General features: G+C 56.9%; 1 protein-coding gene across 1 annotated transcript in view; it reads left to right on the top strand.

Annotated features, from left to right (window-relative positions):
- The window catches only part of NCOA1 (nuclear receptor coactivator 1), a 185,381-nt gene that overhangs the window by 157,336 nt on the left and 1,550 nt on the right, over nucleotides 1-26,495 (top strand). The window contains exons 11-21 of the mRNA XM_075144789.1: nucleotides 386-1,730; nucleotides 7,234-7,417; nucleotides 10,276-10,461; nucleotides 12,698-12,824; nucleotides 17,133-17,301; nucleotides 20,306-20,620; nucleotides 20,787-20,888; nucleotides 21,966-22,365; nucleotides 23,191-23,365; nucleotides 24,540-24,723; nucleotides 25,583-25,672. Coding sequence (XP_075000890.1) covers nucleotides 386-1,730; nucleotides 7,234-7,417; nucleotides 10,276-10,461; nucleotides 12,698-12,824; nucleotides 17,133-17,301; nucleotides 20,306-20,620; nucleotides 20,787-20,888; nucleotides 21,966-22,365; nucleotides 23,191-23,365; nucleotides 24,540-24,723; nucleotides 25,583-25,672 — 3,277 coding nt within the window. The remainder of the gene's footprint in view (nucleotides 1-385; nucleotides 1,731-7,233; nucleotides 7,418-10,275; nucleotides 10,462-12,697; nucleotides 12,825-17,132; nucleotides 17,302-20,305; nucleotides 20,621-20,786; nucleotides 20,889-21,965; nucleotides 22,366-23,190; nucleotides 23,366-24,539; nucleotides 24,724-25,582; nucleotides 25,673-26,495) is intronic.

The raw sequence follows: 26,495 nt of genomic DNA, 5'->3' as shown, positions 1-26,495 counted from the left end.
GCTGTGGACCTGGACTGTGCTGGAGATGTGCGAGGGGGCTGGGGCGGAGGGGAATGCTGTCGGAGCATGGTCCTTCTCCAGCCACGTGGGAGCGTAAGACCCAGAGAAGGTGACACCTTCAGGGTTTAGCTGGTGAGCGGCTGTGATCCTGAGCAGCATTGCGTTTCTGGGGAGATGCTAAACCGCTGCTCTCCATCCATGCTACTGAACTGGATCCAGAAGCGCTGGTGGTCACGGGAAGGCTGAGACCACCAGGGCTTGCGAGCTGCTGCTCTGCAGGCTTCAGAGCTCTGCAGCATGGACGGGGGGCAGGAGCTGCCTGAGTGACACTAAAGCTTTGGGCCAAGCCTGTTGTGACTTTTCCTCTCCTTTTCATCTCCCGCAGGGATCACGGCATGCTCTCACCCCAGGAGAACACTAACTCCACCATGTCCCTTCCCCGGGTCAGCCCCTCGCTGAACCCCAGCATCTCCCCGGGGCAAGGCATGGCCCTGCCGCCCTCCATCCCTCCCTCCAACGGCAGCATGTTGGCCACCAACGTGAACCAGCAGCCAGGCGCCGGCCTCCACAACAACAACTCCAGCACCAGCCAAACCAGCTTTGGATGTTCACCTGGGAACCAGATAGGAGCCAACGTTGCCTTAAGCCAGGGACAAGCCGGTCCCCAGAACAGTAACCACACTTTGAACCTCAGTAGCTCCCCCATGAATAGTCCAGGGATTACCCCACCGCAGTTCATGTCTCCGAGGCATCGGGTCAGCCCAGGGCTGGTGCCCAGACCCAGAGTGCCCAGCAATCCCTTCTCGCCCACCATGCCCACCATGCACTCCCCCGTGGGCATGGCCAACAGCAGCAGCGGGGGCAGCAGTGGCACCGGTGGCACCAGACCCTTTCCCAACGCCCCCATAAACTCTATGCAGGGGCTGACCGAAGGTCCCAGCACGCCGGTGGGCTACTCCACGCCACCCCCCGTGCTGAGGCAGCTCAGCTCCCAGAGCTCGCCCGGCCGCCTCGCCATGCAACCCATGAAAGCGGAGTCGAAGGACAGCAAAGAGATCGCCTCCATCCTGAGCGAGATGATCCAGTCGGACGGAGGGTCGGGGGATGGCAAACCGCTGGACTCGGGCATGCTGCACGCCGGCGACAGGCTCTCGGAGGGGGACAGCAAGTGCTCCCAAGCCACCAGCCATAAGCTGGTCCAGCTCCTGGCCACCACGGCGGAGCAGCAGCTTCGACATGCTGATGCGGACACGAGCTGCAAAGATTCCTTAGCCTGCGCGGGCACCGCCGGCACCTTGGCCTCCAGCAACCCTCCCAACAGCACCTGCCCTTCCTCCCACAGCTCGCTGACCGAGCGGCACAAGATTTTGCATAGACTCCTTCAGGAGGGCAGCCCTTCCGATATTACCACCCTGGCCATGGAGCACGAGAAGAAGGAGAACGCCCCGAACCCCGCCACCACCCCCACAGCTCAGAGCCAGCTGCCGGGAACCCCGGACATCAAACTGGAGCCAGACGCGCTGAAGAAAAAAGATGTCAAGGATCACCAGCTCCTGCGCTATCTGCTGGACAAGGATGAGAAGGAGCTTGCAGCAGCCCCAGCGCTGAGCCTGGACGACGTAAAGGTGAAGGTGGAGAAGACGGAGCAGATGGAGCCCTGTAACACGGCGCCGGTGCCGCTCGCCAAACCTCCTGCCACGGAGGAGGTCAAGCTGGAGACGCAGGGCCAGGTGAGTTGACCCATCTGCGTCCGTGCTGGTGGGATGCTCTCGACAAGTCGTGTTTTGGGGGCAGTTTCCCTCAAACCTGCTGGTGTGCTCCGCAGCAAGGTGGTGGAGCTGGGAGGAGTGGGGGGGGATGTCCTGTGGCTGCCACAACCTTCTGCCCTGGTGCCACTTTCTCCAGCGCTGATGCCATCTTCTCCAGCACTGATGCCACCTTCCGCAGTGCTGGTGCCAGCTTCTCCAGCATTGGTGCCACCTTCTCTAGCACTAATGCCACCTTCTCCAGTGCTGGGTGCCACCTTTTCCAGTGCTGATGCCACCTTCTCCAGCACTGATGCCACCTTCTCCAGCGTTGGTGCCACCTTCTCTAGCACTAACGCCACCTTCTCCAGTGCTGGGTGCCACCTTTTCCAGCGCTGATGCCGCCTTCTCCAGCACTGGTGCCACCTTCTCCAGTGCTGATGCCACCTTCTCCAGCGGTGGTGCCACCTTCTCCAGTGCTGATGTCACCTTGTCCAGCGCTGGTACCACCTTCTCCAGTGCTGATGCCACCTTCTCCAGCACTGGTGCCACCTTCTCCAGTGCTGATGCCACCTTCTCCAGCCGTGGTGCCACCTTCTCCAGTGCTGATGTCACCTTTTCCAGCGCTGGTACCACCTTCTCCAGTGGTGATGCCACCTTCTCCAGCACTGGTGCCGCCTTCTCCAGCGGTGGTGCCACCTTCTCCAGTGCTGGTGCCACCTTTTCCAGTACCCGTGCTATCCGATTTTGTCCAGACCCCTCACGCTTTGGCAGCTCAGACCTTCAGGGTGATGGTGGGAGGGAGAAAGGGAGAAACTTTACCGAGGTGTATAAAAATGAGAAAGAAATGCAGCACGTCGCTGCAGGTGGTGGGTTTGAGTGAGGAGAAGACCACGTGCATGTTGCCATGCAGAAGGGTTCTTAATTCTGCATCTGTGGGCACATTCAGGGCTCGTGTCCCAGGGAATTTTCAATCCCTTGCCCTCTTGTTGGCTGAGATTAGCAATTATACGGGCCTTTTAGTTATCCTAAAAGTATTATTAAATTGAATAATCCAGTGACAGATCTCTGCAATAGAGATTTGGGTGTATAAATATTCATTACACGCAGCTATGAATAGAAGAGATTTCTTATTTTTGAAAGCCAGGGGAGATGGTAACATGGATAAGGCTGCTTAATCCTTTTTAAGCAAAGAGAAGAGAGCGGCTGCCACGAAGAGCAGGGCCGATCGCCTGCCCCCTGACTGTGGCAAATAAGGCTGCCGGCGTTTGGAGGTGCGGGATGAATTACAGAGCTCGGAGAGCCTCGAATGACGAGTACACAACAAGTCTCTTGATAAGGTTAAGGTCTCGGTTGGCTTGGAGTCGCGGTCGGTTATCCTGTAGGCGAGTGGGAATCGAACTCCTTATCCCTTTCTATAATGTACTTTCCTGGTGCCATCGGCTCGCTGGATGCTACGTCCTCCCCCGTCATCTCCCATTTGAGATCCGTCATCTAGATTAGATGAGGAAGACCCAAGTCAAGATGCGCATATTTTGGGAGGCACAGGGAGCTCGCGGGTGGTAGAGCCGGGTACCCACCACGCTGCTCCGGTGGAAGGCGCAGCATCCTGCCGGGAGGTGCACGGGCTCTTGTACGGAGCCGCCCCAACCTGCTTTCAAGCTGGGAGCGTGTCGGGGAGCGCGGTTGTAGCCGAAATCAGGCAAAATGCCGGGGCACAGGAAGAGCTTTGCTTGCCTGGTCTCCCAGACATCCACGTGCAGGATGCGCTCGCCAGCCAGGGATCCAGGCAGGCTCTGTCAGGGATGGTTCCAGGTACTCCCTCCTTCGGAGAGGGCAGAAAGCCCTATTAATTAAACGAGGCTGCGCTAGCTAATTGTGCTCTGCTCGCAAACGGGCGCACAGACCTTGGAGGACTCGAGCCTGGATGTGTTTATAAGCCCCCCTCTTGCGCTGTTGGAAGCAGCCGAGCATTTTTAGGCTCCTTCGTGGCTTTTCGGTTCCAAGTATCTCTCCCCAGGCAGCTGGAGAGCGTCAGGATTATACGTTGGACTGTACCAAGTGCTTCCAAAGAGTTAATAAAAGAGGCTGGAGAGGGTTTACAGAGTCTTAAAACGCATTTTCTGAGGAGTGAACAACCCTTCACTGCTCAGCAGCTCGGGACAGAGTTTCATTTCCACGTGTTTTCTGTTACAGGCTGCTTTGGTGCGGCGTAGAGAGGGGGAGCTGCCATTTCAAATAAAATCTAGCACTCGCTAGATTTTTCTTTTCATGTGTGATCATTTTAAGAATGAAAATGTCAGTTAGGAGCGATATTAATTGTGGGGCATGCCATGCAGCTCGCCTTCAGCCTTGAAGGAACTATTTCCTTTCTGGATTTATGGAAATGCCCCAGGGTTTGCTCGGAGACACTTGTTCGTGGGGTGAGAACAAAAAATATTTGGGTAGGGCTTGGGGAAGAGCTAATAGGAATTACAAGAGTTAAAAAAAAAAAAGGAAGAGACTAAGCAAGGTTTTGGAAGGGCTCTTCATCCTTGTGCTTCAAGGCATGCGCTGAACTTCAGCTAAGTGAAGAGGAGACTTTCCTTCAGGTCACGTTGTCTTAGATCTGCCCTTGAGCGGGACGCGGGAGCGCTCAGCTCCCTCCACCGTCCACAGGCATGGAGGAGGAGTCCGAAGAGAAGTCACAGATGCCCCATCACTGGAAGTCTTCAAGGTCAGGTTGGACGGGGCTCTGAGCAACCTGATCTGGTTGAAGATGTCCCTGCTCACTGCAGGGGGTTGGACTAGATGGCCTTTGAAGGTCCCTTCCAACCCAAACTGTTCTGTGATTCCATGAAAAATAAAGTTTTACCTTCTTTTTCGTTCACTTTTTGGTCTGAATCTACATTTTGGCTTGTTTTCGCAAGCAGGGTAGAATCGTTTTCTGGAAAAGAAGAAAAAAAGAGGAGTGATGACAGAGCTGGAGATCCGTATGGAAATAGCTGCCTTCAGTAGCCAGGACTGCACAGAAAATTTAAATGATCTGAAGCTTGCAATGAAATCATGGGATTATTTAATTTGTGCGAGTATTTCGTCTCCCAAGTGGCTTGGGAGGAGACGTGCCTCCGCTCCGTGTGAAGGTCCAGCCAGGGATGAAGGTTTGCTGGGTGGATACCATCTCTGACCTCCTCACCAAGCTGATTTCACACGTGGGGCATCTGACGAGCCAGCTGGGCAAGGGTTGAAGGGCAGAGATGAGATGGTGTCCTCAAAGTTTGCCTTTTGGTTGGCTCTGATTTTGGAACCTTGCGTCTGCTGGGAGCCGGAGTTTTGGGGAAGAAGCAGCAGCTGTTCAGAAATATTCAGCCACCCTCGCACCGTGGGTTTTCTCACCCATTTGGGGAAAGAAATAGGTCGTGGAGGTCTGAGCCTTCTCCGAGCAAGACTGGATGGCCTCAGCTTCTCCAGCCCTCCAGCACTGTGCGTTTTCTAGACGTGGAGGAGAAATAAAATACCCATTAAAGTGGGCGCAGATTCCAGGTGCTCCAGAAAACAACGTATAAGCACCCTGCTCCCACCACGTGTGCTTCATTCCCACCTCTCCATCCTCCAACCTCTTCACGTACTCAGCAAGCGATGCAAGAACTTCACTGCCCCCGTTTTATCTCCTCTTAACGTCTGTTTTGGATGCCCACAGCTCCCTCTGTGCCCTTCTTCTCTCTCTGCTTCCAAAGTGAGCTCCCTGCAGGAGGAGATGGAGTTGAGGACATGTATTTCTGGTGTATCGGGGACGTCTCCCATTTGCTTCAGTTCTCTTTGTTCTCTGCTGCAGGAGTTGAATTTGCTGCGTTTAATTCTCTCTGTGAGCCTGGGTTCAGGAGGATGTTCTGCTTCTCAGGGCTCTGGGGTTAGGATTTGATGGAAAGGATACGGGGGAAAAGAAGACGACGGGTTAGTCCGTTATAGAAGTTGTAATATTGATGCCTGCTGCTCGCGGTGCACGTTTCATCATCAGTGTTGTCTAACCATCATTTAATTCACAACGGGCTACGGTAAAGGGAAAGCAAGCGCGTGCCCTGTCACGTATATTAAAAACACCAATTCATCTACCCAGGTGCTCCAGACTGTGGGAAGGGGGGAAAAAGGAGCCGTGAAGGTCAAGAAGGAAATCTCGGACATGGTGGGGAGCGTGAGGGGGGTCCCTCAGGTCTCGGACGCTGGACTGGGCTCGTGGTTTCGATGGAGCCACCGTTGTTGGAAGGTCCATCCCAAGGTGGAGCTTCCCGCAGCCGCCCCGGGCTTTGTCCTCGCCGCGCGTCGACCTGTGCATCGTGGAGGTGAAACTGGAAGCGGCTGCAGTGGCAATTGGGATTGCCGTGGGTTTGGAGGATTTTATCTGAGATATGAAATATTTCCAGCTAGGATTTAGGGAGAAACTTCCCGTGGTTTCTTCTGGCAAGGGGCAAAGCTGTTACCTTGGTGAGAGGTCTTTAACGCTGCTCCGTCAGCCGGGGAAGCGCGGAGGCATCCCAGGGATGCCCAAAGCCAGCGGCCTCCCGGCCATTTATCACGGCGGGGGCTGTTGGCTGCAGCCTCGCGTCCCAGCTGATGGCAGAGCCTCTTGTCGAAACCAGGATCCCAATTCCTGCCTGATTTCTCCATCTTCTGCAGACTGGAGCATCATTCCCTCCATCAAATGCAAAGATTTTCCCTATTGCTATCAAGTTGTCTATTAATTACCCCGTCTTAATGACCAGGCTTTCCCTAACGCCGAGGGGCGGCTCTTCGGGAAGCGGTATGTGTCCTTAGATATAGCTTCCCTTGAGATATTTTTCTTTTTAGCCAAAGCTCATTTATCTCAGCCCCTTTAATCCCAACCTGCTTCTTTACAGCGCCGCTGTTACAGCCACTGGTGCAAATCCCTGTCCCAGTAACTTTCCCATTTATTTGAGTCCCCGGGCTAAACAGCTACTCTTCCGCTCTTAGCGCTGAGGAAGGCTGGAAAAGCTGAATGATATTTTACTACCCCATTGAGGGTAATTACTTGCCCAAGGCCAGCGTCGGTTTTGGACACTTGTTCCAAAAAGTCACTTCTGTTTCTTAGAACAGACCATTTTTTTAGTATTATAATTCCAGTGTAAGCATATGTGTATTAACAAAGCAAATTATCTCCCGTTTTAAATAGCTGGAGGTTATATATACTGTTAATAATTATGCTAATTGCAGTGCGTGAACATCTCGAAGCTGCCTCCAAGGACCGGGCTCTGGGGTGGGGACCCGCGCACGGGGGGGGGACAGTCCTTGTCCCCCCAGGGTCTGCATCTAGCCGGGCAGAGGGACGCGGGGCTGGTTCTCCATCCGTGCGAGATGCTCGGTCTTTCAGCAAGCGAAGGGATAGGGGGAGCAGCGTCGGGGGGCTACGCGCCTGTGAAACCAGCGCTCGGTCTTGCTGATGCTGTGTTTGGGCCGAATCACCCACCTGTGATTTTTTTTTTGCCTTCCTTAGTTTGCTGCCGAACTGGAGCAGCTGGACCAGCTCCTGCCCTCGCTGGAGAAGGCGGCTCAGCTGCCCGGCTTATGCGGACCGGAGAGAAACGAGAGCGGCGTGGCCGGTGTCGCCGTCAAACCGGAGATGCTGGCAGCCCCCCTGCAGCCCAGCACCGCTGCCAGAGCCCCCACGGGACTCAACCGTACGTGTCCGCCCCCGGGGAATGCCGGCGCTCGTCCCCAAACCGGGTCCCTGCCGGGGGGTGGGAGGGGAGGGTCTCCTCCATCACCGGGTCCTGGATCCGGCCGCGGTGATGCTCTGGGGGACCTGGGCTTTGCAGGCTGGTGCAAGGCCGGTGGCGGTGAGCCCCACGGTCCCCCTGCAAACGGCCGTGAGGTGAGTAGGAGGAGAGGGGTGCTGTCCCGCCGAGATGCGTGCGTGGTCGCAAGGGAGCAGGCAGGCTCAGCCGGAGGTGTTTGAGGTTTCAGAGCATGGCTCTTGCCTCCAGACAGGGGTTTGAAACTTAGTACGCTCAGGTGCATCATCAGGACCTGTTTTCTAGGCGTGAAAAAAAAAAACACGGACCTGATTTTTATCCGAAGTGAACAGTTTTACCAAAGAAAAAAATTAGGATTTCTCTCCTGAAGGAGCCTGCAGGCAAATGATAAATTCAGGGTGTTGGGTAGCAAAAGCGTAGGTGGGCCCCACGGCTGGGGGCTCAGGCTGGGGCTCCTTGGGGTGGGCTTCCCCCGGCTGGGCGCTAACAGAGGCACAGCTATTCCCAGCAAACGGCCCGCACCTGCCATGAGGAAAGCAAGCTTTTACCAATTGCAGCATAAATTTGCCCAAATCACTGCACGCAGCAGCTCCTACCGCCGCGGCGTGCTTGGGTAGAGCCCACGCCGCGCTTTTGCCGCGATGGACGTGCCCGTGCCAGCCCCAAGCCCCGCGGCACGAGGGATGCTCGCCTGTCCCCTCTGGTACCGCGGCACCCCCGGGGCAGCGTGCTGGAGCCGGTCCCGGCCCCGTGGGGCTTTTCCCATCCCACGCTTGATTTTTCATGGATATAATTATCTGTCACATCCCCCGTATTGCTGCCGCTGCAAATCGCACTGAGTCTTGAATGCTGAAGTGCAGCTTTCAGAGCAGAGGGAAGGAAGAGTGAGTGGCAGGACAGAGCCCAGTATAAACCAGTTAGCTGCTGGTCCACATCCTACCCAGGGAGGGATAATCGTCCTGTTACTTATTCAAATGGCGATGAGGAGGTTTTGGGTTCCAGCCCAGCAAGAAGCCCGCGAGGCGGCTCTGGCAGGCAGGGCTGGGATATTTTCGGAGGACTCGGGTTGCAGAAGCAGAGCCTTTAAAAGGGTAGGAGCATCGTAGCAGAAGGAAAAGCAACGCGGTGGTGTGAGCACAGCCAAAATCGTGCCGTGAAGTGGGGTGAAGCCCACCCGGGAGGCTGGCTTTGCGGTGGGCTCTCAGGGGGGGACCCTCCGAGGGCAGCGGAGCATCGCGCTGCTGAGCAATGGCTTGCAGGTCTCTAACTCCCCCAAAAAACCCTCTGCGAGCTGCAGGCAGGCTCTGGAGCAAAGTGCTATGGGCTGAAACGTCGCGATAAATCATAGGGGAAGAGTTTGGGGTCTCATAAATGGGAGTGTCGGCTAACAGAAGATGTACAGGGTAGGGCGTAAGAGATGGATGCTGGAAGGGTGATGAGTGACGGCTGCGTTGAGCCCGGAGGCATCGGGGAGCCGTGCTGTGCCTCCCCTCCGTCGGGGAAATGTCTGGGACGTGAAAAGGAGCTGTCAGCCCCGTAGCTGTAGCCGTGGACCGATTCACCCATCATCTCCGAGCTGAATTCATCATTAGGCTTATCGCTCAAGCTTAGTAGTTCCTTGCCAAGGAGCCTCTTGTCCCAGGGCTGAGGTGGTTGGTACCTTCCGTAGCGGGGACACTAGTAATGCTCGACATAATTAAGAGCGGGGCTTATTGCCTTCGGAGGAAAGGGAATCCTGCATCCAAGTTAGAGCGGGGAGGAGGGTGAGCACGGTTGCGGCAGGGGCTGCAGTGCAAGTGCTTGAAATGCCAACTGCTGCCCTCCTGGGTTACAGCGTCTAAAATAGCAGGAGATCCAGCACGAGCCTCGCTGAAGGCGCTGCCGTCGGGTTTAACTCCTGCGAGGCGGCAGCGGTGCACCCCTAAGGCGGTCCCTGAGGATTTAGAGGGGCTGCTGGCTGGGAGAGGGGTTGCCAACAGCCACGGCTGGTGGCCACCGGCTTGCAAGGCTGCCTCTGACATTCATTTTTCAGTTCAACGTGAGCATTTGAGACGTGCTCCCTGGTGGGAAACTGCAGCTTAACTTGCAAAAACTTATCTAAATAAAAATTAGGATAATGCAAGGCCTAACGACATCATTTTAATTGATTTAAAGCCATCAGGTGATAGATGAGAGCTGCCAGCACGGGCAGCATCGCTGCTGAGGGTCCCCTCTAGCTGCCAGGCTAAGGGGGGCACGGCTCCTGCGCCTGGCTGGTGCGGCTACACCGAGCAAGAGCTGCACTTCGGCTTCTGTAGCTCACTCTGGTCCCGATACCCTCCTTTTAGCGGCGGTCGAACCCTGTCTATATATGTTACACGGATGCAACCCCCATCCCCCCTGCCTTTCTTACATCCCGTTGATTATTTTTCATTTTTGTGCCCAGCTGATTATTTTAAGCTCCAGCTACTGGTTTTCAGGTGCTGGCCCGGCTCCTGGATCCCCTTACCTTCACCAGCATGGCACAGCATGCGGTGCTGCCCGGGGGCTGTTGTCACCCGGGGTGGCTCCACCAGGGTGGCTGTGGGTGACGGGGCCACGCATGGGACCGAGCTTTCAGCTTTAGGCGAGGTGACATCCCACCACGACCCCCTTCTCACCCTCCAAACTTACCGACGCCAACTCCCTTCCCAGCAGGGCGAGGAATCTGCCGAGCGCCGGTGATCTTGCAGTGAGCCTTGGGGAGAGATCTGACTTGTGCTTTTTGTCTTTTTTGGTTTTTTTATACTTGAATGAACCTCTAGCGATGAACAGCGGGCAGGGCGTGCAGGCTGGTCGGACCCCATTTGAGTTCTGCGACCCCCTGGAGCCAGCGCAGCTGAGGCCGGTTCCTTGTCCCACCAGCAACGGCAGCAGCCCGCACGCCCGCGGGCCGTCCCAGCAGGGCAGGGGCTCGGTGACCGCACCAAACCCCTTCCCACCCGACACGGGTACGTACAGCCGCAGGCGTCCGCTCCTCTCCACCTTCTCCGGGTTACGCTAAGGCTTTCCAGGGAGTCCCAAGGGAGAAAAGGCGTTGCAGGGTGGAGCTCGAGCATCGCTGCTCACCTCTAGCTTCTCACAAGCAGCGAGCTTCCAGAGTGCTTACTCTTTTCTCTCTTTTTGCGTGGGTATAGTTTCAGACAAAAGAGAGACCCTTCTGTCCCTCCCAGCTCCCAGGGAGGCAGTCAGAGGGGGCTGCATCCCCTCACCCGGGCGGTGACAGCAGCTCAGGCTCTCCTGGCACTGGTTGAGGTTTAATTTCCACGAGACCCGGAGCACGGGTGGTGTGTAGGGAGAAGAGCTGCAGAAGCAACAGTCTCACCTCACCTTGCTGAAATCCCCGATGGCAAAACACTGCAGACCTCGCCGTGAGCCATTTCAGCAGCCTGGGCTCCGGAGGGTTGTGGATGCCGCTTCTCTGCCCTCCTCTGCTTCCCTCGGTGCATCAAGCGATGCTAAACACGATCTGGAAGAGGGACCTTGCTTGCCACCGTGCGCAGGGGCTGTACAACGGCTTGACTGCAGGTGCCGAAAGCAAAATAACCCAGATCTCATCTTCTCACGACAGTTAGCGTGGGACTAGAGGAACTGCTGGATTCATCCCTCTCTGACCGTGGCCAGGCTCCAGGAGAGCACCAGCCCTGCATCTCACACACCCTTCGCCTTGGAGCACAGCTCTGGCCCCGCTCGCGGGGTGGGACTGCCACGCTCCCCACCAGCCCACGGATGCAGGATGCTCGTAACTCTGCACGCAACCGGTCCCCCTGAATCACGTGAAGCTCTTGGTTTGGGCAGCTTCTCCTGAGAAGGAGAGCACCACACGAGAGCTTTCACCCTCCTCCGAGTCCCCCCCAGGAGGGGAGGCAGAGATCAGCCCCGCACGTTTGCACCGTCACAGCAGCTTGCAGCTATATCATATTATTATTTTACATCTGCTTGGGAAAATCTGCAATCTTCAGCATCGATGAGCCTGGGGACCGTTGTCGGGCGAGTCGAGGAAGGATTGGGGACGGCTGCACAGCGACTGTGCCACGAGCCTCCCCGGCCCGGCTGGAGCTGCCGCGGCTGCCGCTGGCACTGCCGGCATCCACCTGTTGCCAAGCAACCTTAAGGCTTTTTTTAAGAAATTTCGAGAAATAGAGGAGTGCTTGGCAGGAGCCGCCGTGCCGGTGTGTGCGGTGGGATGCTGAGCATCCCCGGGCTGGACCTTCCTCCCCTCCCTCCCCTTAGGGCTCTTATTTTCTCCTTTTTTGAAACAAACCCCATGGTCCAGGTGGCACGTGAAGCTGGTGGCTCCTTGTGACAACAGCGAAGACACCGGGCACTGGGTAACCACAGATGTTTTCAAGCAAATAACGTATTTTAGTGGGAAAAGAATCAGCACAGCTGAGCTTGGTTAAAAGAAGAGAGATTTTCATCTTTAGCGACCGCCTCCATCAGCACTTCTCTTAGAAACTCAGGGGTTTTGGCATGGGGGCGGCCACCAATAGCACATCCCGATGTGGCAGAGATGCCACCCCGGCCAGAAATGTGCCTACCCCTCCGGTTTCCATCTCCCTGGATCTCCACGGGCTGGTTCAGCTGAGATGCTGTTTGATCTTCAATCCCAATTCCTGTTTCAAATGGGATGACGTAAAGTCTCCAGCCTCATAAATCTCTCTGTCCTGGGCTTGGGCTCCAAGTTCTGCTACAACTTAATTTAATTGCGTTGGCTCCTTTCCCTGCGCAAATTAACTTTTCTCCAGAAGAGAAGCAGAGGATGCTAATGGGTAGGGGCTATTTTTTAAGCTAAAATCTTCGGTAGTAACAATTTGCCTTCAAGAAGAAACCCTCTAACTTGACTAGATTTTGAAACTCTTGCTAGAAATGTGCTGAAAAGGGAAACTTTTTAATAGCATTTGCACATACTGAGTACACAGGGTCATATATATCTGCTGCGTGTGCAGTATCTGCCTAGATTTCGCCCAGAATTTCATGCTTATAATTAATGCTTAGGAAACCACACCTGATATCTGTAACTTTGGGTTGAAAAGAGCCGTAACTGGTGAATCTTAGCTTCCCTTTTAGGGATGTTTTAGGACACTGTGGCATCCTGTGGCTCTGAGCTTGCCCGGTCCCCACGGCAGCACCCGAGTCCTGCCCACGCACTAACCTTTCCTCCCCCCATCCTGCTTTTCCCCCCAGGAATGCCTGAGCTGGAGATGGGGGTGCCGGATCACCAGTTTGGACAGCCGGGAATGGGGGAGCAGATCCCCTGGACAGATAACAGCATGGCAGCCATGAATCGAGGCGCGCTGAATAAACCCGAAGAGTAAGTACCGTGGGGCTGGTGGCTTCCTGACCTCTCCCCGGAGAACGTCGGGATGTCCTGGGAATAGCTGCCTGGGTCAAAGAGACGTGTCCTTGCTTTGCAAGTGGAGGCTGGGACGAGCGCTGCCCATCGCCGTACGGCAGCGGCAGTTGCTGCTGGGACCTGGGAGGTGCAGGGTGCTACGATGCGAGAGATGACGTCTGTTATCTCTCTAGGGACAAGCGTGTGAGCAGAGGAGGAAGGTGGGTGGGGGGAGACATCCAGCGTATGTCTGGACCTGAATAATCCCACGGCAAAGCCAAGGATGCTGCAAGTCCCCACTATCCCTTGCCAGTGCCAATATTTGGGTTGGTGTTCTCCAGCATCCCTTCTCGCTGGGAGCAGTGGTGGGATCTGGAGAGTCATGGGACAGTTCTGTGTTTTCACGTGATTGCAGCTCTTCGCAGTCCCCATGTGCTTGGCTTCAGCTAAAGTTATTATGGCTCTAATCCAGGGTCAAATAACCCCCGCCGATCCTCTAAGCACCTTTTTTGGGTCCGGGCCCCATGGAGCAGCCGAGGGGCCATCACCTGCCCAAAGTACAACGTCACTCCTTGGCTATGAACGGGTTGGAGGAGACCGCAGGTCAGGTATTTTGGGACGGGAGGTCAGAAGGGTGGCGAGCCCTGCTGATGGAGCTCGGCGGTCGATGAGGGGCACCCCAAAGTCCTCGCGGAGGCAGCAATGCTCACGGAGATGGATTTGGTGCGGACGGGAGGTGAATCCACAGGGAGAGCTTCAAGTACCTGGTTTAAGAGCCAGCACTGATGAGCTCTGCGCAGATCCTCTTGCCAAAGCCCAGCCCTGCTTTGCAGAGAGGCAGAATTTCCTCTGCTAATCGAAGGCTTTCGCAGATGGGCAGCCTGTTTTCCCATCCTGAAGAAGAAGTGTAAGAGCTGTATTTGAGCAAGCCGGTAGCCAAACATCTTTTTCTAGGGGCTAAATTTGGATTAATTTCTTAAAGCTCTTCGCTCACCCCAGAAGAGAGTTTGCCCAAGTGGTCTCCACTGCTGCAACTGGATCTTGGACTTCTGCTGGAAAGACTTGGCCTCTTGTTGCTTGAAAGAACTGGGAGATAAAACAAATCCCCGTTTAGCTGAGCATTTACACCAGCCCGAGTCCTTGCCACAAGGAAGGAACTTTCCTTTTAAGCCTTGCTGGTGTCATTATTTTGTTGGGATAAGATCCGTAGGGCATACCTGGCAAAGGGCAGAGCTGCTAGAGAAATCAATCTGGTTTTTAAGCTACGAATGTTCCTTAAAATGCTGCTTATGGGGTAAAAATGACCTTACCTTACTCAGCAGCCTTGTGCTCCGAGCGCTGAGTCAGTCTGGCTGGCTGTAGATATTTTTGTCTCCCCAGCCAGCGCAGCTGGGAGGAAGGGAGCTGGATTTTCTTCTGGCTCACCCTTTGCAGCAGGATTATTGAGTGAGGACCCAGGTTGGCATGAAAGGCTTGGGACCTGCGCAGGTGTCAAGGAGGGAAGCGTTGGGCAGCAGCATCCCGTGACTCCTCGGGTGGGAAAAACACCTCGGGGGGTTTCAGGGCAGAGCCGTTCGCCAGGAGACAAGGTCGGACCGGTGGAGCAGCGGCATCTGCCCGAAGCCTGGTGAGATGTGGAGGTAACAAATCTCGCACAGTCCCTGCCTTGGGAGAGTGGTGGACTCAACCGCTGGTGGAACTTCAACCACACTTTAAAATTGGCCTGGCTAGGGTTTTACAGGGTAGTATTTGATTTTCTCGGCATTGAGAGGGGAGAAGGCAAGGAAAACCATGCTGTGTGGTGGGACTTCCCATGGCACCATCAGGTCCCTGCAGCAAGGTTGGGCTCCCATGAAGTGGAGATGTGCTGGAAGCCGCCAGTAAAGCCAACACATGGACTGGGGCCACGAGATGACAGCAAGATGAGAGGTAGAGGTCTGCTTGTCGTGGTGAGCCTCCGTTCCTCCTGAACTGGGGTCTCTGGGCATGGGTTGTTCCTGCTGGAGGTGGTAGGCAGAGGTAATGCTGGAAGAAGCTGTTCCCAGCTCAGTTCCCTCTCACATCTTCAGTAACCATAGGTCTGATGGAGCATCACGGGTGAGACCTGCCTTGGCAGCATCTTGGTGGGGTCTAAACACTTCCATCCACCACACATGGTGATCAACTACAAAACCCCGCTTCCACTGCAGCTGAGAGAAGGGATTCTGCTGGGGAAAAGCCTCTGGACTTTGGTCCTCCAGACCTGCAGATGCGCTCCAGTGGTGGAGGACATGCTCGTCTTGGGAGATGCCCACGGTCCCAGCGGCTGCCTGATGGAGACCACAGTTGGAGAAAGCAGACCGAGCCTTTAGACTGCAGATACTACAGGACCGAGAAATATATTTTAGCTCAGATCAAACTGGCAGAGCTTTTGCTTTGGGGGTTGTAAAGATTTCCCAGCTGGGAGGTTCGCGTTAGCTGGAGCTGGGCTGAGGTCCTGGCCTTGTTCAAGGAGCTGGTGGTGCCCAGATCTCCCAGCACCGGGTGTCCTGGGGAACAGGAGCTTCCTTTTAAAATTCTCCTGTTCCCCAAATCCTCCCCTGCTTTTTGCCTCTGATCAAGTGGGACGACTACCACATCCCCTCTCTCGTGTCCCAGGCGTAAGCGCTCTTGTGTCTTCTGCAGAAGAGGGGCACCTTGGGCCAGGTCCAAGGCTTCTCGAACCAAGTCCAGGTCGCTGTTCTCGCACGCGTTCCTCTAATCCCCCAAGGTCAAACATGCCACCTGGGGCCGGATTGGGTTGCCTCAACGCTGGCAACCGGTGCCATCTGAGACGCCTGGGCTTTCTAGGACATCTGTGCAGGAGCGGAGACCTGCCCCCTTCCAGAGCAGCGCTTGGAGGCCGTGCCAGGGAGATGTTTTACGGGACCTCAAGCAGCATCTGACACCATCTCTGCAAGTAGCTGAATTTCTCCTCCTCACCGCATGCAGAATCAGAGTTTTCACCTTAAAAAAAGCCTGAAAGGTAGCGGTGGATAGAAAACCTTTGCAACACGAAATCAGTGGGACTGGGGACATGGTGCACGGGTCCAGGATCTCCTCTGCCCGCCCGTCACCTGCCCAGAGACTCGTTTGAAGCCCACCGTGGCATGGTGCCGGAGGAGAGGAGGGGTGGGGAAGGCTCTGAAGCTGGATTGGGCTGCACAGCAGGACGCGCTGGAGGTTTATTTACTACATAAAGGTTGTATTGTCCCCACGATCTCTTTAGAAAGCAACTTTTGCCATCCATGCAGAAGTCCGGCGTGGGCTGAAGAGGTGGTGCCAACCTGAATTTCTCCTCTAGCTGCCTGTTAATGTGGAGAAGAAGCCTGTCCTCCCCTTCCTCCGCAAGAACGATGCCTGTGCAGCAAACTTTGTCCTTGGCACTGCGAAACTGGGTTTGATACAAGCAGCAAGTAGCAGGGACCTTGGCTACGGAGCGAAACTAGCCCTGCTTTTCACCTCTGTCTCCTCGCTTCCCTCTCTGCTCCCGCTCTGCAATTTAAGAAATCCCAATGCCGAGTATTTCTTTTCCCTGGATTAGGCTGCGTGTGTTGGCTGCAGCGGTCTCGGTCAGATTGGCTTCAGTTCCTTACTGTACATCTGGTCCTCATCTGGAGCTAAAAGGATAAACATGTCTGCTGCTTGGGAACTGCTGGCATGTTCGAGCCCTCGCCTTTGTGCCTCTCTGCAAGCGTGATGTGCCACGGCTCTCTTCATCGTGTCAGACCCGGCAAATCCGATTGACTCCAATTAGTCACGTCATTGGAATGTCTCTCATTACATATTAATCTTATTCCCAAAGAATATTGAGCGAGCTTTGCAGAAATCTTATTTTTGCAGCTCCAAGGTTCCCCTTTGCCTTCAGCTGCTTTGCTTCCAGCTGCTCCGGCTCCATCCAAGCCTCCCTGCTTTCGTGCCGGCTGAGGTTTTGCTCTGCCTCCCGCTGTCCTGCCCAAAACTCTGTGGGAGCAAAGCCTGCAAAAGCACCAAAGTTTTATTCCCAAACCTCACCAAAACGCTGTCCGGGCTTCGTTTTGTGGAGAGGTTCATCCTTACAAGCCGGTTTCGGCACGGGGCTTGAGCTTGAGCTCAGCCGGTGTCGGAGCTGGGGGACGAGGCTGCATCCCGTGGGGTTTGCACGATGCAGCGGGGTGGGAGCGAGTCCCCGTGGCTGCAGGGGCTGTGTCGCTCGAGCGTCTCCCAGCTCAGCCTCCTCGCTGCTTCATAAACCTTAACGTGCCTCCCCTTGACTCCTTCTCTCTGCAGCCAGTGCATCACCTCGCAGCTGGATGAGCTCCTGTGTCCTCCCACCACGCCGGAGGGTCGGAACGACGAGAAAGCCCTGCTCGAGCAGCTCGTCTCCTTCCTCAGCGGCAAAGACGAGACGGAGCTGGCCGAGCTGGACCGAGCTCTTGGGATCGACAAACTGGTCCAGGTAAAGAGAGAACCACTCGTGGGACTTAGGGGAGGTCACATACGGGGCCAGATGCTGAGGCTTGACGTGAGCGTGGGGGAGGATTTCCAACATCTGGTAACGGGAGGCCAGATGTGAGTGGGAACACACGAGCGCATCAGATTCGGAGACGATACTTAACACCATGCCGTTCTCTCCCCCCACCAAAAAAGCTGGAAAACAGCCCCGTGAAATACAATATCTCGCTTCTCCGCTTTTCAAACGCGATCCCCCATGAGAACCGGCAGCCTGGCAAAGAGGCGGCTGAGCGTTTTCGGCCCCGGGAGGCTCATGTAACGGGGAGAGCTGGCAGGCTGTCCCGCTTCCCCACCTCACCGGGGGGATTAGGGCACGGAGGAGCCTTCCAGCTGGAATCCCACAGCCTGGGATTCCTGAGCCCGGGTTCTGCTGCCTAATAATATATCTAATGGCCTCGCTGGTATGAAACCGTGCAGCCCTTACTATCAAGATTGGCTTTCAGTGCAGCTGCCCTTCTGTCTCGGGTTGAACCGCAGGGGAAAAAGAAAATAAATGAGGTTGGTTTTAGTGGTGCTGTCTTACTCGGATAGCGCTGGGGCCCTGGTTTCTGCAGCTGAGCTCCGGTGGAGACTCCCTGTTTGCAGATATCCGTGGGGGCAGATGCCTCTGAAGGGTCCAGGGTTTCATAAATGACGGGGGGAGAAAGCTGGCTGCGGGGGAGCTAGCAAGGGACGTGGAAAATGAGATGGATCGCTTGGGATTTGTCTTCCAGTGGTTTCTTTTTCCGTGCCCCATAGCGCTCACACGCATGCTTTTTCCAAAACAAGGAACAGAATCGAAAGCCGATTAATAAATGGGATGTCCTGAGAAAGAAGCTTCTCAGAGCAAATCCCTCTGGCTGCTCTGGGCCTGATCCTGCATCGTTTAAGCCGGGAGGTGGCCCATCTCCTTCTGCAGCCCCACCGGGATGCCTTGCGCTGCGCTGCTGGGAGGGTTTATCTTGTCATCAGCGATTTGGGGGACCTGTCAGTGAATTCCTGAGTCAGGTATTTGCCACGTCCCTTTTCTCAAGGCTGTGCTTCCAAAATCCCCACCTGCCTTTTGGTTTTTTTTTTTGCAAGTTAGGGGTAGGGAGTTCAGCCTCTCTGGTACAAAGAATCAGAGACGCTCTTGCCAAAGATGCAGCTGCAACAGCTCAGTGTTTTCACAAGGGTTTTGCAGACTCAGCTGGCAGAGCTCCCCAGCAACACTTCCCTGCACCGGACAGGCTCCAGCAGCATTGGATCGTTGGATTGAGATGCCCTCGGATGGCACCCGCCGCTGCCAAGCATCCCCACGCCGATCCGGCGCTTCCCCTGCCGCCGAGCACCTGGCTCGGGGGGAACTGTCTCATGTTTGGACCCCGACCCAGCTTTGCTCCCATCCAGGGATCATTTCATTAGTGGGAATCTTGGGCTTTTTCCCTGGCTTCGGCTGAACCTCAGAAATATTTTGAATAGTTGCATGAAATATTTGCTTGAAATACATCTTTAGAGAAACAACGCGTCAGCATAAAGGCATCTTTGGGAGGAAAACGTGTTGATAGTTCCCCTCCAGGATCTGTTATTGGCAGGTAGGGGTTCGCATCCCCTGGGGCAGAGTTTGGGGATTTACTCTGACTCTGCCAAACCCACCATCTTCTCCGTGCTACCAGAGATGTGGTGGGATGAAGTGCTGGAGGTATCTGCACCCAGTTTAATCAGGAGGCAGCTGGAAACTGGGTACTTCGGGAAGAGAAGAGTAAAAGAGCCTCATTTCAGCAGGTCTGTGGTTTCTGGCCATCGCAGGCTGCTGGTTTATGTCCTGGTATCCAGTCCTTGAACCATATAAGCTCCTTCTTAACTTATCTTAAGCAATTTATTTTTCCCCGCCACCATCTTCATTGATCCTAAGCAGTATATTTTTCCCCACCACCATTCCCATATCCTCATCCCTGCCTTCAAGCCTCAGTCCTTTGATGGGCACCGTCCAACCAAATCCCAAAGGCAGTGGGATTTGGGGGGGGTTGTGCGTGCGGTTTCTCTTAACGCAGCTCTCTCTTAATCCGTGGGACTTGGATTAAGGATTCTGGCTCCAAGGCGTTACTTCTCCGTGGGTTCGTAGCTCAAACACCAGATTTCTCTGCCTGAGCCAAGCTAAAGCAGCGCAGAATATCTTCTTATCATGATTTGCTGGTGTGGAAATCATCCCCCAGCTGTAATGTGGCTCATTTGTGTAAGAATGGCTGTCCCGTAGACCGAAAGGTCCTGTCTGCCCTGGGTCCCTGGCGAGGGGTGTCCACGAGCAGCGCGGGAGTGTAGTCGTGCTTCCCCGTGAGCGTTCCCAGTGCCGGGGGTCCGCGGCTCCCACCCTTGGACGTGGCCTGTGTCCGAGGTGCTCTTGGGGCAGATGGGGACCCGAAACGCCTCTGCCTCCAGCCGAGCCTCCGAGGCTGCATAAAAATAGGAAAGGAGAGAGAGCACAAACTATTTCCCATGTTCAGGTTGATCCTCCGAGCCTTAGGGTCTGTCCAGCCGGGCGTGCTGCCATTTGGAGCCCAGATGAGCAGCTCAGTGCTAGCAGAGCCTGCGGAACAAGGCAGAGGAAGGCAGAGGAAGGCAGAGGAAGGCAGAGGAAGGCAGCATCACCTCCCACTACCCCCCACCGCTTCCCCCCACCAGCCTGGGGAGATGAGCCCTGAGCCCTTCCGAAAAGCCTGGCCGTGGTCTTTGCTCCCAAAAGAAATCCTTTCCATCCCTCTAAGGTTTGATAAGCCCCGGGGAGCGGGTGTTTAATGCCCTCCTCGACAGCGCCGGTCCTCAGACGGGCTGGAGCCTGGCCCAGGGGATGAGGGTTCCAGGCAGCAGCACCCTTCGAGCGAGCTGCCCCGTGCCGGGCGCGTCCTCCATCCCCTCTGAGCTCTCCCGGGAGAGGTCGGGTGCCGGTCGGGCTCCAAAGTGATATTTTCCTCCCCCTTTGCCTTCGCCAGGGCGGCGGGCTGGAAGCCCTGACGGAGCGGTTCCAGCCCCAACAAGCCACCCCACCGCTCATGATGGAGCAGAAACCCGGCATGTACCCCCAGCCTTACTCCTCCGCCTCCCCCACCACCAACCTCCCCGGCGCCTTCCCCGGCATGGTCAGGCAGAAGCCGTCCTTCGGACCCATGCCGGTGCAGGTACCACCACCCCGCGGCGCCTTCCCCACCAGCATGGCCATGCAACCCCGGCAGACGCTCAACAGACCCCCGACGGCCCCCAACCAGCTGCGACTTCAGCTGCAGCAGCGGCTGCAGGGGCAGCAGCAGGTAATTCTTCCCCCTCCGCATCCCAGGGCCAGGGGCAGGGGGACGGAGGGACCCTCGGTCCTGCCTGCAGCCCACGCATCCCAATCGGATGGGATGGGACGGGTGGGAAGCTCCTGCTTCCGAGTGTTGAAGGTCTCCCTCGCTTTTTTTTTCCCCTCCCCTCCAGCTGATCCATCAAAACCGGCAGGCGATCCTCAACCAGTTTGCAGCTAATTCCCCGGTGGGCATCAACATGCGGGCGGGGATGCAGCAGCAGATCACGCCGCAGGTAAGGGGGATGCGGCACGGTGAAAAACTGGGGGTTAATCCCCACGGCCTCCCTGTTAGCACAGCCTGGCTCGCTCCTCTCTGTCATTAACGGGAGAGAAAAATTCTCCCGCGTGCCGAGAGGTGGCTGCAGGACGAGCTGCTGTGGGGTTTTTTTTTTTGCTTCACCCTTATTCCAGCTCCTCCACCTGCTTAAGGTATAAATACTTCGTTATTGCTTACAGAAGAATGTGCTAACGCATTTAATTGAGAAGGATCTTTAGGAAATAGATGCCATCCTTTAAATACCAGAATCTCTAGTGAATCTTCTTAACGATCCTGCAAATCCCCAGGCCCTAAAGTTCTTGTTTGGCTTCTAATAAAGCGAATAAAACATCTGCTGGGTACAAGGAGAAGTTGGAAAGCGTAGCCGAGTTCTGGTGACTTTATTCCACTTCTTGGAGAAGCCTTTCCCTTCTCGGGGAGCGGCGTGACATTCCTAATGTGCTGTGGGGAGTGTTAGTGATAAGGAAGGGGACGGAACGGTTCCCATCATAGCTCCGATTTCAGCCGCCGATGGCTTTGTCGAGCTTTTTAAGGTGATTAACTCCAACACATCTGGCTCAGCCAGATGGGGAGCGAGCCCATGGGGATGGAAAAGCTCCTGGGATGGGGTTTTTTTTGAACAGCTCACAGCTGAAAGAGTCGAGGTCAGGGATCCTGGCTCTGGCCTGCGGGAGCATCCCGGTGAGGGCACAAGAAGCGGGTCCCGCAGAGGAGAGGGGTGGTTGGTGGCAACCGGGTGACCCAGAGCCTCTTTTCCCGGCTGGGGGGATGCTCCAGCTCCTGGAGCTTTGCCATTCGGCATGTCCGGAGGCCGATCTTTTAATATCACCAACCTGCTCTGCCCTGCAAGGGCGTAAACGGGCCAATTTACAGCATTTCGGGGTTTTTCCAGCTTTCCTTGCAAACCGAGGACGGGCACCCCGAGCCGGGGAAGGGGAGCACCCGCGGCTCTTGCGCTGGGGGAGGCTCTGAGCCATTTGCCAGAACCGAAAGGTAACGGTGATAATTGGGGCGTCCCCCTCCTTCCCCGCAGCCTCCCCTCAACGCCCAGATGCTGGCCCAGCGCCAGCGCGAGCTCTACAGCCAGCAGCACCGGCAGCGGCAGCTCATGCAGCAGCGAGCCATCCTGATGAGACAACAAAGCTTCGGAAACAACCTCCCTCCCTCCGCCGGGCTCCCGGTACAGATCGGAGCCGCTCGCTTGCCCCAAGCACCCCCCCAGCAGTTCCCTTACCCCCCAAACTACGGTACGACCCCGGGAAACCCTCCCACCTCCACCAGTCCCTTCTCGCCGTTGGCATCTAACCCCGAGGCCGCGCTGGCTAACCGCAGCAGCATGGTGAACCGGGGGATGATGGGCGGCGTCGGAGGGCAGTTCGGCGCCGGGATGACCCCGCAGATGCAGCAGAACATCTTTCAGTATTCGGGATCAGGTACGTCGAGCAGTTGGTTGCGTTGGAAAGCCGTCCGGCGGGGGGGAGGGAGAGGCGGAGGGCAGAGCTGAGACCCCCCGAGGATGCTGCAGCCCAGCCCCGCTCGCCCGTCACCCCACGGGCTTCATCCCCGGCCATCTCACCCAACCTGCGTACCGGTCTGGTCTCTGGTCTCCGGTCTCCACCTCCCAGGGTGGACCTTTTCTGGTTGAATCCCTAAAAAATAGATATATCATTTGGGCAAATAATTCCTTCATTCTTTCCTTGAAAAGCCAACTGCAAGGCGGTCCTCTGAATTGCGCTTCCTTAAATAGATACGCCCTGAAAAAGGCCAAAGCCTGGCGGAGGTGGCTGAAATGAGCCGCTTGTGTGGGCACCAGGCTCTCTGAGCCCGCGAGCCAGTGCAGAAGCGCACGCGGACCAGCACCGACTGGGAGGGCTTCACGTTGGAGCATCAGCGCAGGGTCTCGGCAAGGTGGACGTCACTGATGAGTAGAGAAAAACGGGGCTGTGGCCGCGGTGGCCCCGCAGGAACCTCCTTTGGCGTCATCTCCTCGTTACCCTGGCTATTTTCCAGCCAGGGGTGATGCTAAAGAGGAACGCCCGCTGATGGAAACCACTTAAAGGGGGTTTCCCTGCTCCTTCCTCCCCGAAATATTTACATTTGAGCGATACGGCTGCTCAAACCGAAAACCAGAGACCCCGAGACCAAAGGTCAAGGCTGATGCTTCTGGTTCGATGCCAGCGGTTGCAAGGGAGGAGGAGGGAATCGGGGCTGCTGGCGGGGGGGTCTGGGCACCGCTGACGCCGTCTGTCCTTCCCCAGGCATGGGTCAGCAAAGCGAACCCGCCTTTGCCCCGTCGCTCAGCCCCAGCAGCCCCTTGATGTCACCCCAGCTCCCGCCTTCGCAAAGCCCCATGCTGCAGCCGGCGCCGCCGACGCCGGGCTACCAGTCGCCTGACATGAAGAGCTGGCAGCAAGGAGCCATGGGGAATAGCAAGTAAGATCATGGTGGGCATAACCCGGAGCACACGGGTGACACAGAGAGAAGGCAGCAAGGTGACACCGAGGTGATGGTCCCCTGGTAGGGTGTTGGCAGGGGCGGCGGTGCCCACGGGTGACACCTGGCTGAGGACACGTGCTGAGCTCAGGCCACGTCCTCTCGCCGTGACGTCCTCCAGAAGTCACCATCAACCCAAGTCCTCATGTTCTCCTCGGCTCGGAGGCAGCCAGAAGCCCACAGCTTTTAAATGAATGAGCACACGCGTTGAGTAAGACGTGAAGCAGGTCTTTGGCTTTTAATTAAACAAGTGGCTTAATTATGGCCCATGAAAGTGGCCTTAGGAAACATGACAATAAATTGAGTCAAGACCAGCAGTCCCAGGTCGCTGCGTGACCCTCTTAAGATGTGTCCAGCTCTGACGTAGGGAAGCAAATGGGAAGAGTCACCAGACTTGTTGCCTTTTTCGCATGAGTCAAGTTTGAGCTTCAGATCTCCAGAAATGGGGGGAAAAAAACCCAAAAGCTCACCTGGGGGATGCCTTGCTTTGTGTCTTGGCTGTGTGCAGGCAGCTCGGCAGGAGCACGGAGCAGGAGGCTACTGGGCTGGGTGGGATGAGATGGGAGCTCTGTTGGAGGTGAGATGCTTCACCTTGCCTTGCGATGGAGAGCTGTCCTCCTGCCTGGAGAAGAAGTGGGGGTGGTCGGGTGTCGAGGAGGGCACTGGAAGGAGCGTGAAGGAGTGAACTCGGTGTCACATAGACCAGGGCTTTGCATCTGACTGACCCTTAATCGAGCCCAAAGCCCTCTCGTGATCCCTCTCCTGGCACTGGTGTTTCTCCTGCTCCACCCCGTCACACCGAGGAGCCCGGGCTCCAGCAGGAGCGGAGGGCGGATGTCTCCGCAGCGCCCACCTCCCTTCCTCCCAGCCTCCACCCTGGCTAAGCCTCGCTGCAGGCAGCACCTCTGGATGCCTCCCGGTCCCTCCCGCTGTCCCCGGGGACCGGCCGGGCTCCCATCCGCTCCACCGGCTCTCTGCCGCGGACGGTCTCGGCGTTCACCGAGAGGCAGGCTGGCTGCCGTCGCGGCTCGGGCCGCCCCCGGGGCTCGGCACGCACCTCGAGGTGCCTCCCACCGCCACGTACGCCCGGGTAATGCCGCCTTCTCTCTTCCAGCGTATTCAGCCAGGCGGGGCAGAGCCAGCCGGCGCCGGCTCAGCAGGGCATGTACAACAACATGAGCATCACCGTCTCCATGGCGGGAGGAAACACCAACGTCCAGAACATGAACCCCATGGCCGGACAGATGCAGATGAACTCGCTGCAGATGCCCGGGATGAACTCCATGTGCTCGGAGCAGGTCAGTCCCGCTCCATCCCTGCTCCCGGGATGGTCAGCCAGCTCCCGGGGGTTCAGCGCTCGCTTCCCTGCCGCTGGGGGTACCCGTGTCCAAAGGGGGGAGCGGCAAAGGTCTGGCTGCCCGTGCTGGCATTGCTGCTGTGCTGGAGCCCAAGGCCACCGGTGCCCCGGGATGTCCCGTGTGTCCTCGGGGGGTGCAGGGACATGCCGAGCACCTCTGGCACCTGCAGCCCTCGCAGTGGGCTGGCAGCGGGTCCGTTTGTAGCCGTGCATCCCCGGGGAGCTGTGAAAGCTGGGGATGGGAAACGGGGAATGGGAACGGTTGGGTACGTGAGCTTTCCCCAGTCCCAGCCCTTTGGCGAGATCCTCTCTGGGCCAGACTGAGATGCCTCCGACTTTTTTAGCTGCCGGGGTTTGTCTCAGCGCCGTTAAGCTCCTGGAGGACACGCTTGGCTCGTTGGGTTTGCATGGGAGCGTTGCGGCGGCTTGCAGCCTCCCCAGGGAAAAGCCGCAGGGCTCGGCGAGGAAGGAGGCTGGTCCCTTCCTTGAGCTGGCCGCGGGGCACGGGCTGAGCCGGTGCCTTTTACCTCTCGCCGAGCAGTTGGGCGGCGGGAGATGGGTTGGGTGAGGTGCCCCCGGAGCCGGCAGCAGCCCGAGGCAAAGGTGGGGAAAAAGGAGAAACAGAGACCCCCGCCGATCCCCCCCAAAACCCCACAGCCCACAGAGGATGTCGTCGGTGCAGTCCCCCGGCTCTGCCCCATCCGCGGTCCCTGCATCCCCCCAAACTCCGCTCGAGAGGGCGGCAAGTGCCCCTCCAGCACCCAGGAGCCCCGGCTGAGCCTGGATCTTGCTTTTGACAGGTAAATGACCCGGCGCTGAGACCCGCGGGCCTTTACTGCAACCAGCTTTCCTCCACTGACCTTTTGAAAACAGAAGCAGATGGGGCGCAGGTCAGTAAGAAACTGCTAAGCACATCTCAGGTACCCCGAGGAGTTTGACGTGCTTCCCCCCCCGTAAAGGCTGAACGTCTCCGGCCGTACCGGCTCGGCACGCTTGGTTTCCACCGGGGCCGGTCCTGCTTGGCAGGGTCGGGTTGAAGCCACCATGGTCGCACCGGCGTTGGGTGACGGCCAGCCCTCGGGGACATCGGTGCCGCTCACAAACCCTCTTTGCATCAAAGCTCGCACCGCTGCCGTGAGCGTTTTCGGCCTCCTTGCTGGCGTGGAAGAGCGGCGACGCCGTGGCTGAACTGGAAAAATAAAAGAGCGTTGGTGCTAAACACCCCTCGCCCCACTTGCTGTCACCCCGGAGGGTTTCTTTCCTAGGCTCGGCCATCACCGGAGCGGCCGATGGCCCCTGCGCCGCCGCGGTGCAGCCAGGCCGCCACGTTAAAGCGTGGCGGAGCGAGGAAATTCGGATGGGGGAGGCTCCGGGGGCGGCGTCGGACGCTGCCTGTCCCTCTGAGCACCACCAAAGCGTGCCCAGCCGCCCGCCGGCGCCGACGCCTCCGGCTCCCGGGGACGATCCGGTTCATCCCCATCTCTTCCAACACCCGCCGGCGTCACGACGTCGCCTCCCCCTTCCCCGTAGCGCAGCCTTGGTTTCGCAGAGCCCGTAGGGACGCGCCGGCAGCGCCGCCGAGACACACCAAAGCTCTTAATTTTGATCAAACAGCCGCGCTGGACCTCGCTCGCCACCAGTGCCACCCCACGCCGCGGCACGGCCAGCACGCCGCGGCTCCCCTTCACCCAGGGGATGCCAGCCTGGGGGGTT

Source organism: Calonectris borealis, chromosome 3, assembly GCF_964195595.1.
Source record: "Calonectris borealis chromosome 3, bCalBor7.hap1.2, whole genome shotgun sequence".
Taxonomy (NCBI): Eukaryota; Metazoa; Chordata; class Aves; order Procellariiformes; family Procellariidae; genus Calonectris; species Calonectris borealis.
The sequence above is the reverse complement of the archived record's forward strand: the minus strand, read 5'-3'. Positions and strand labels throughout refer to the sequence as shown.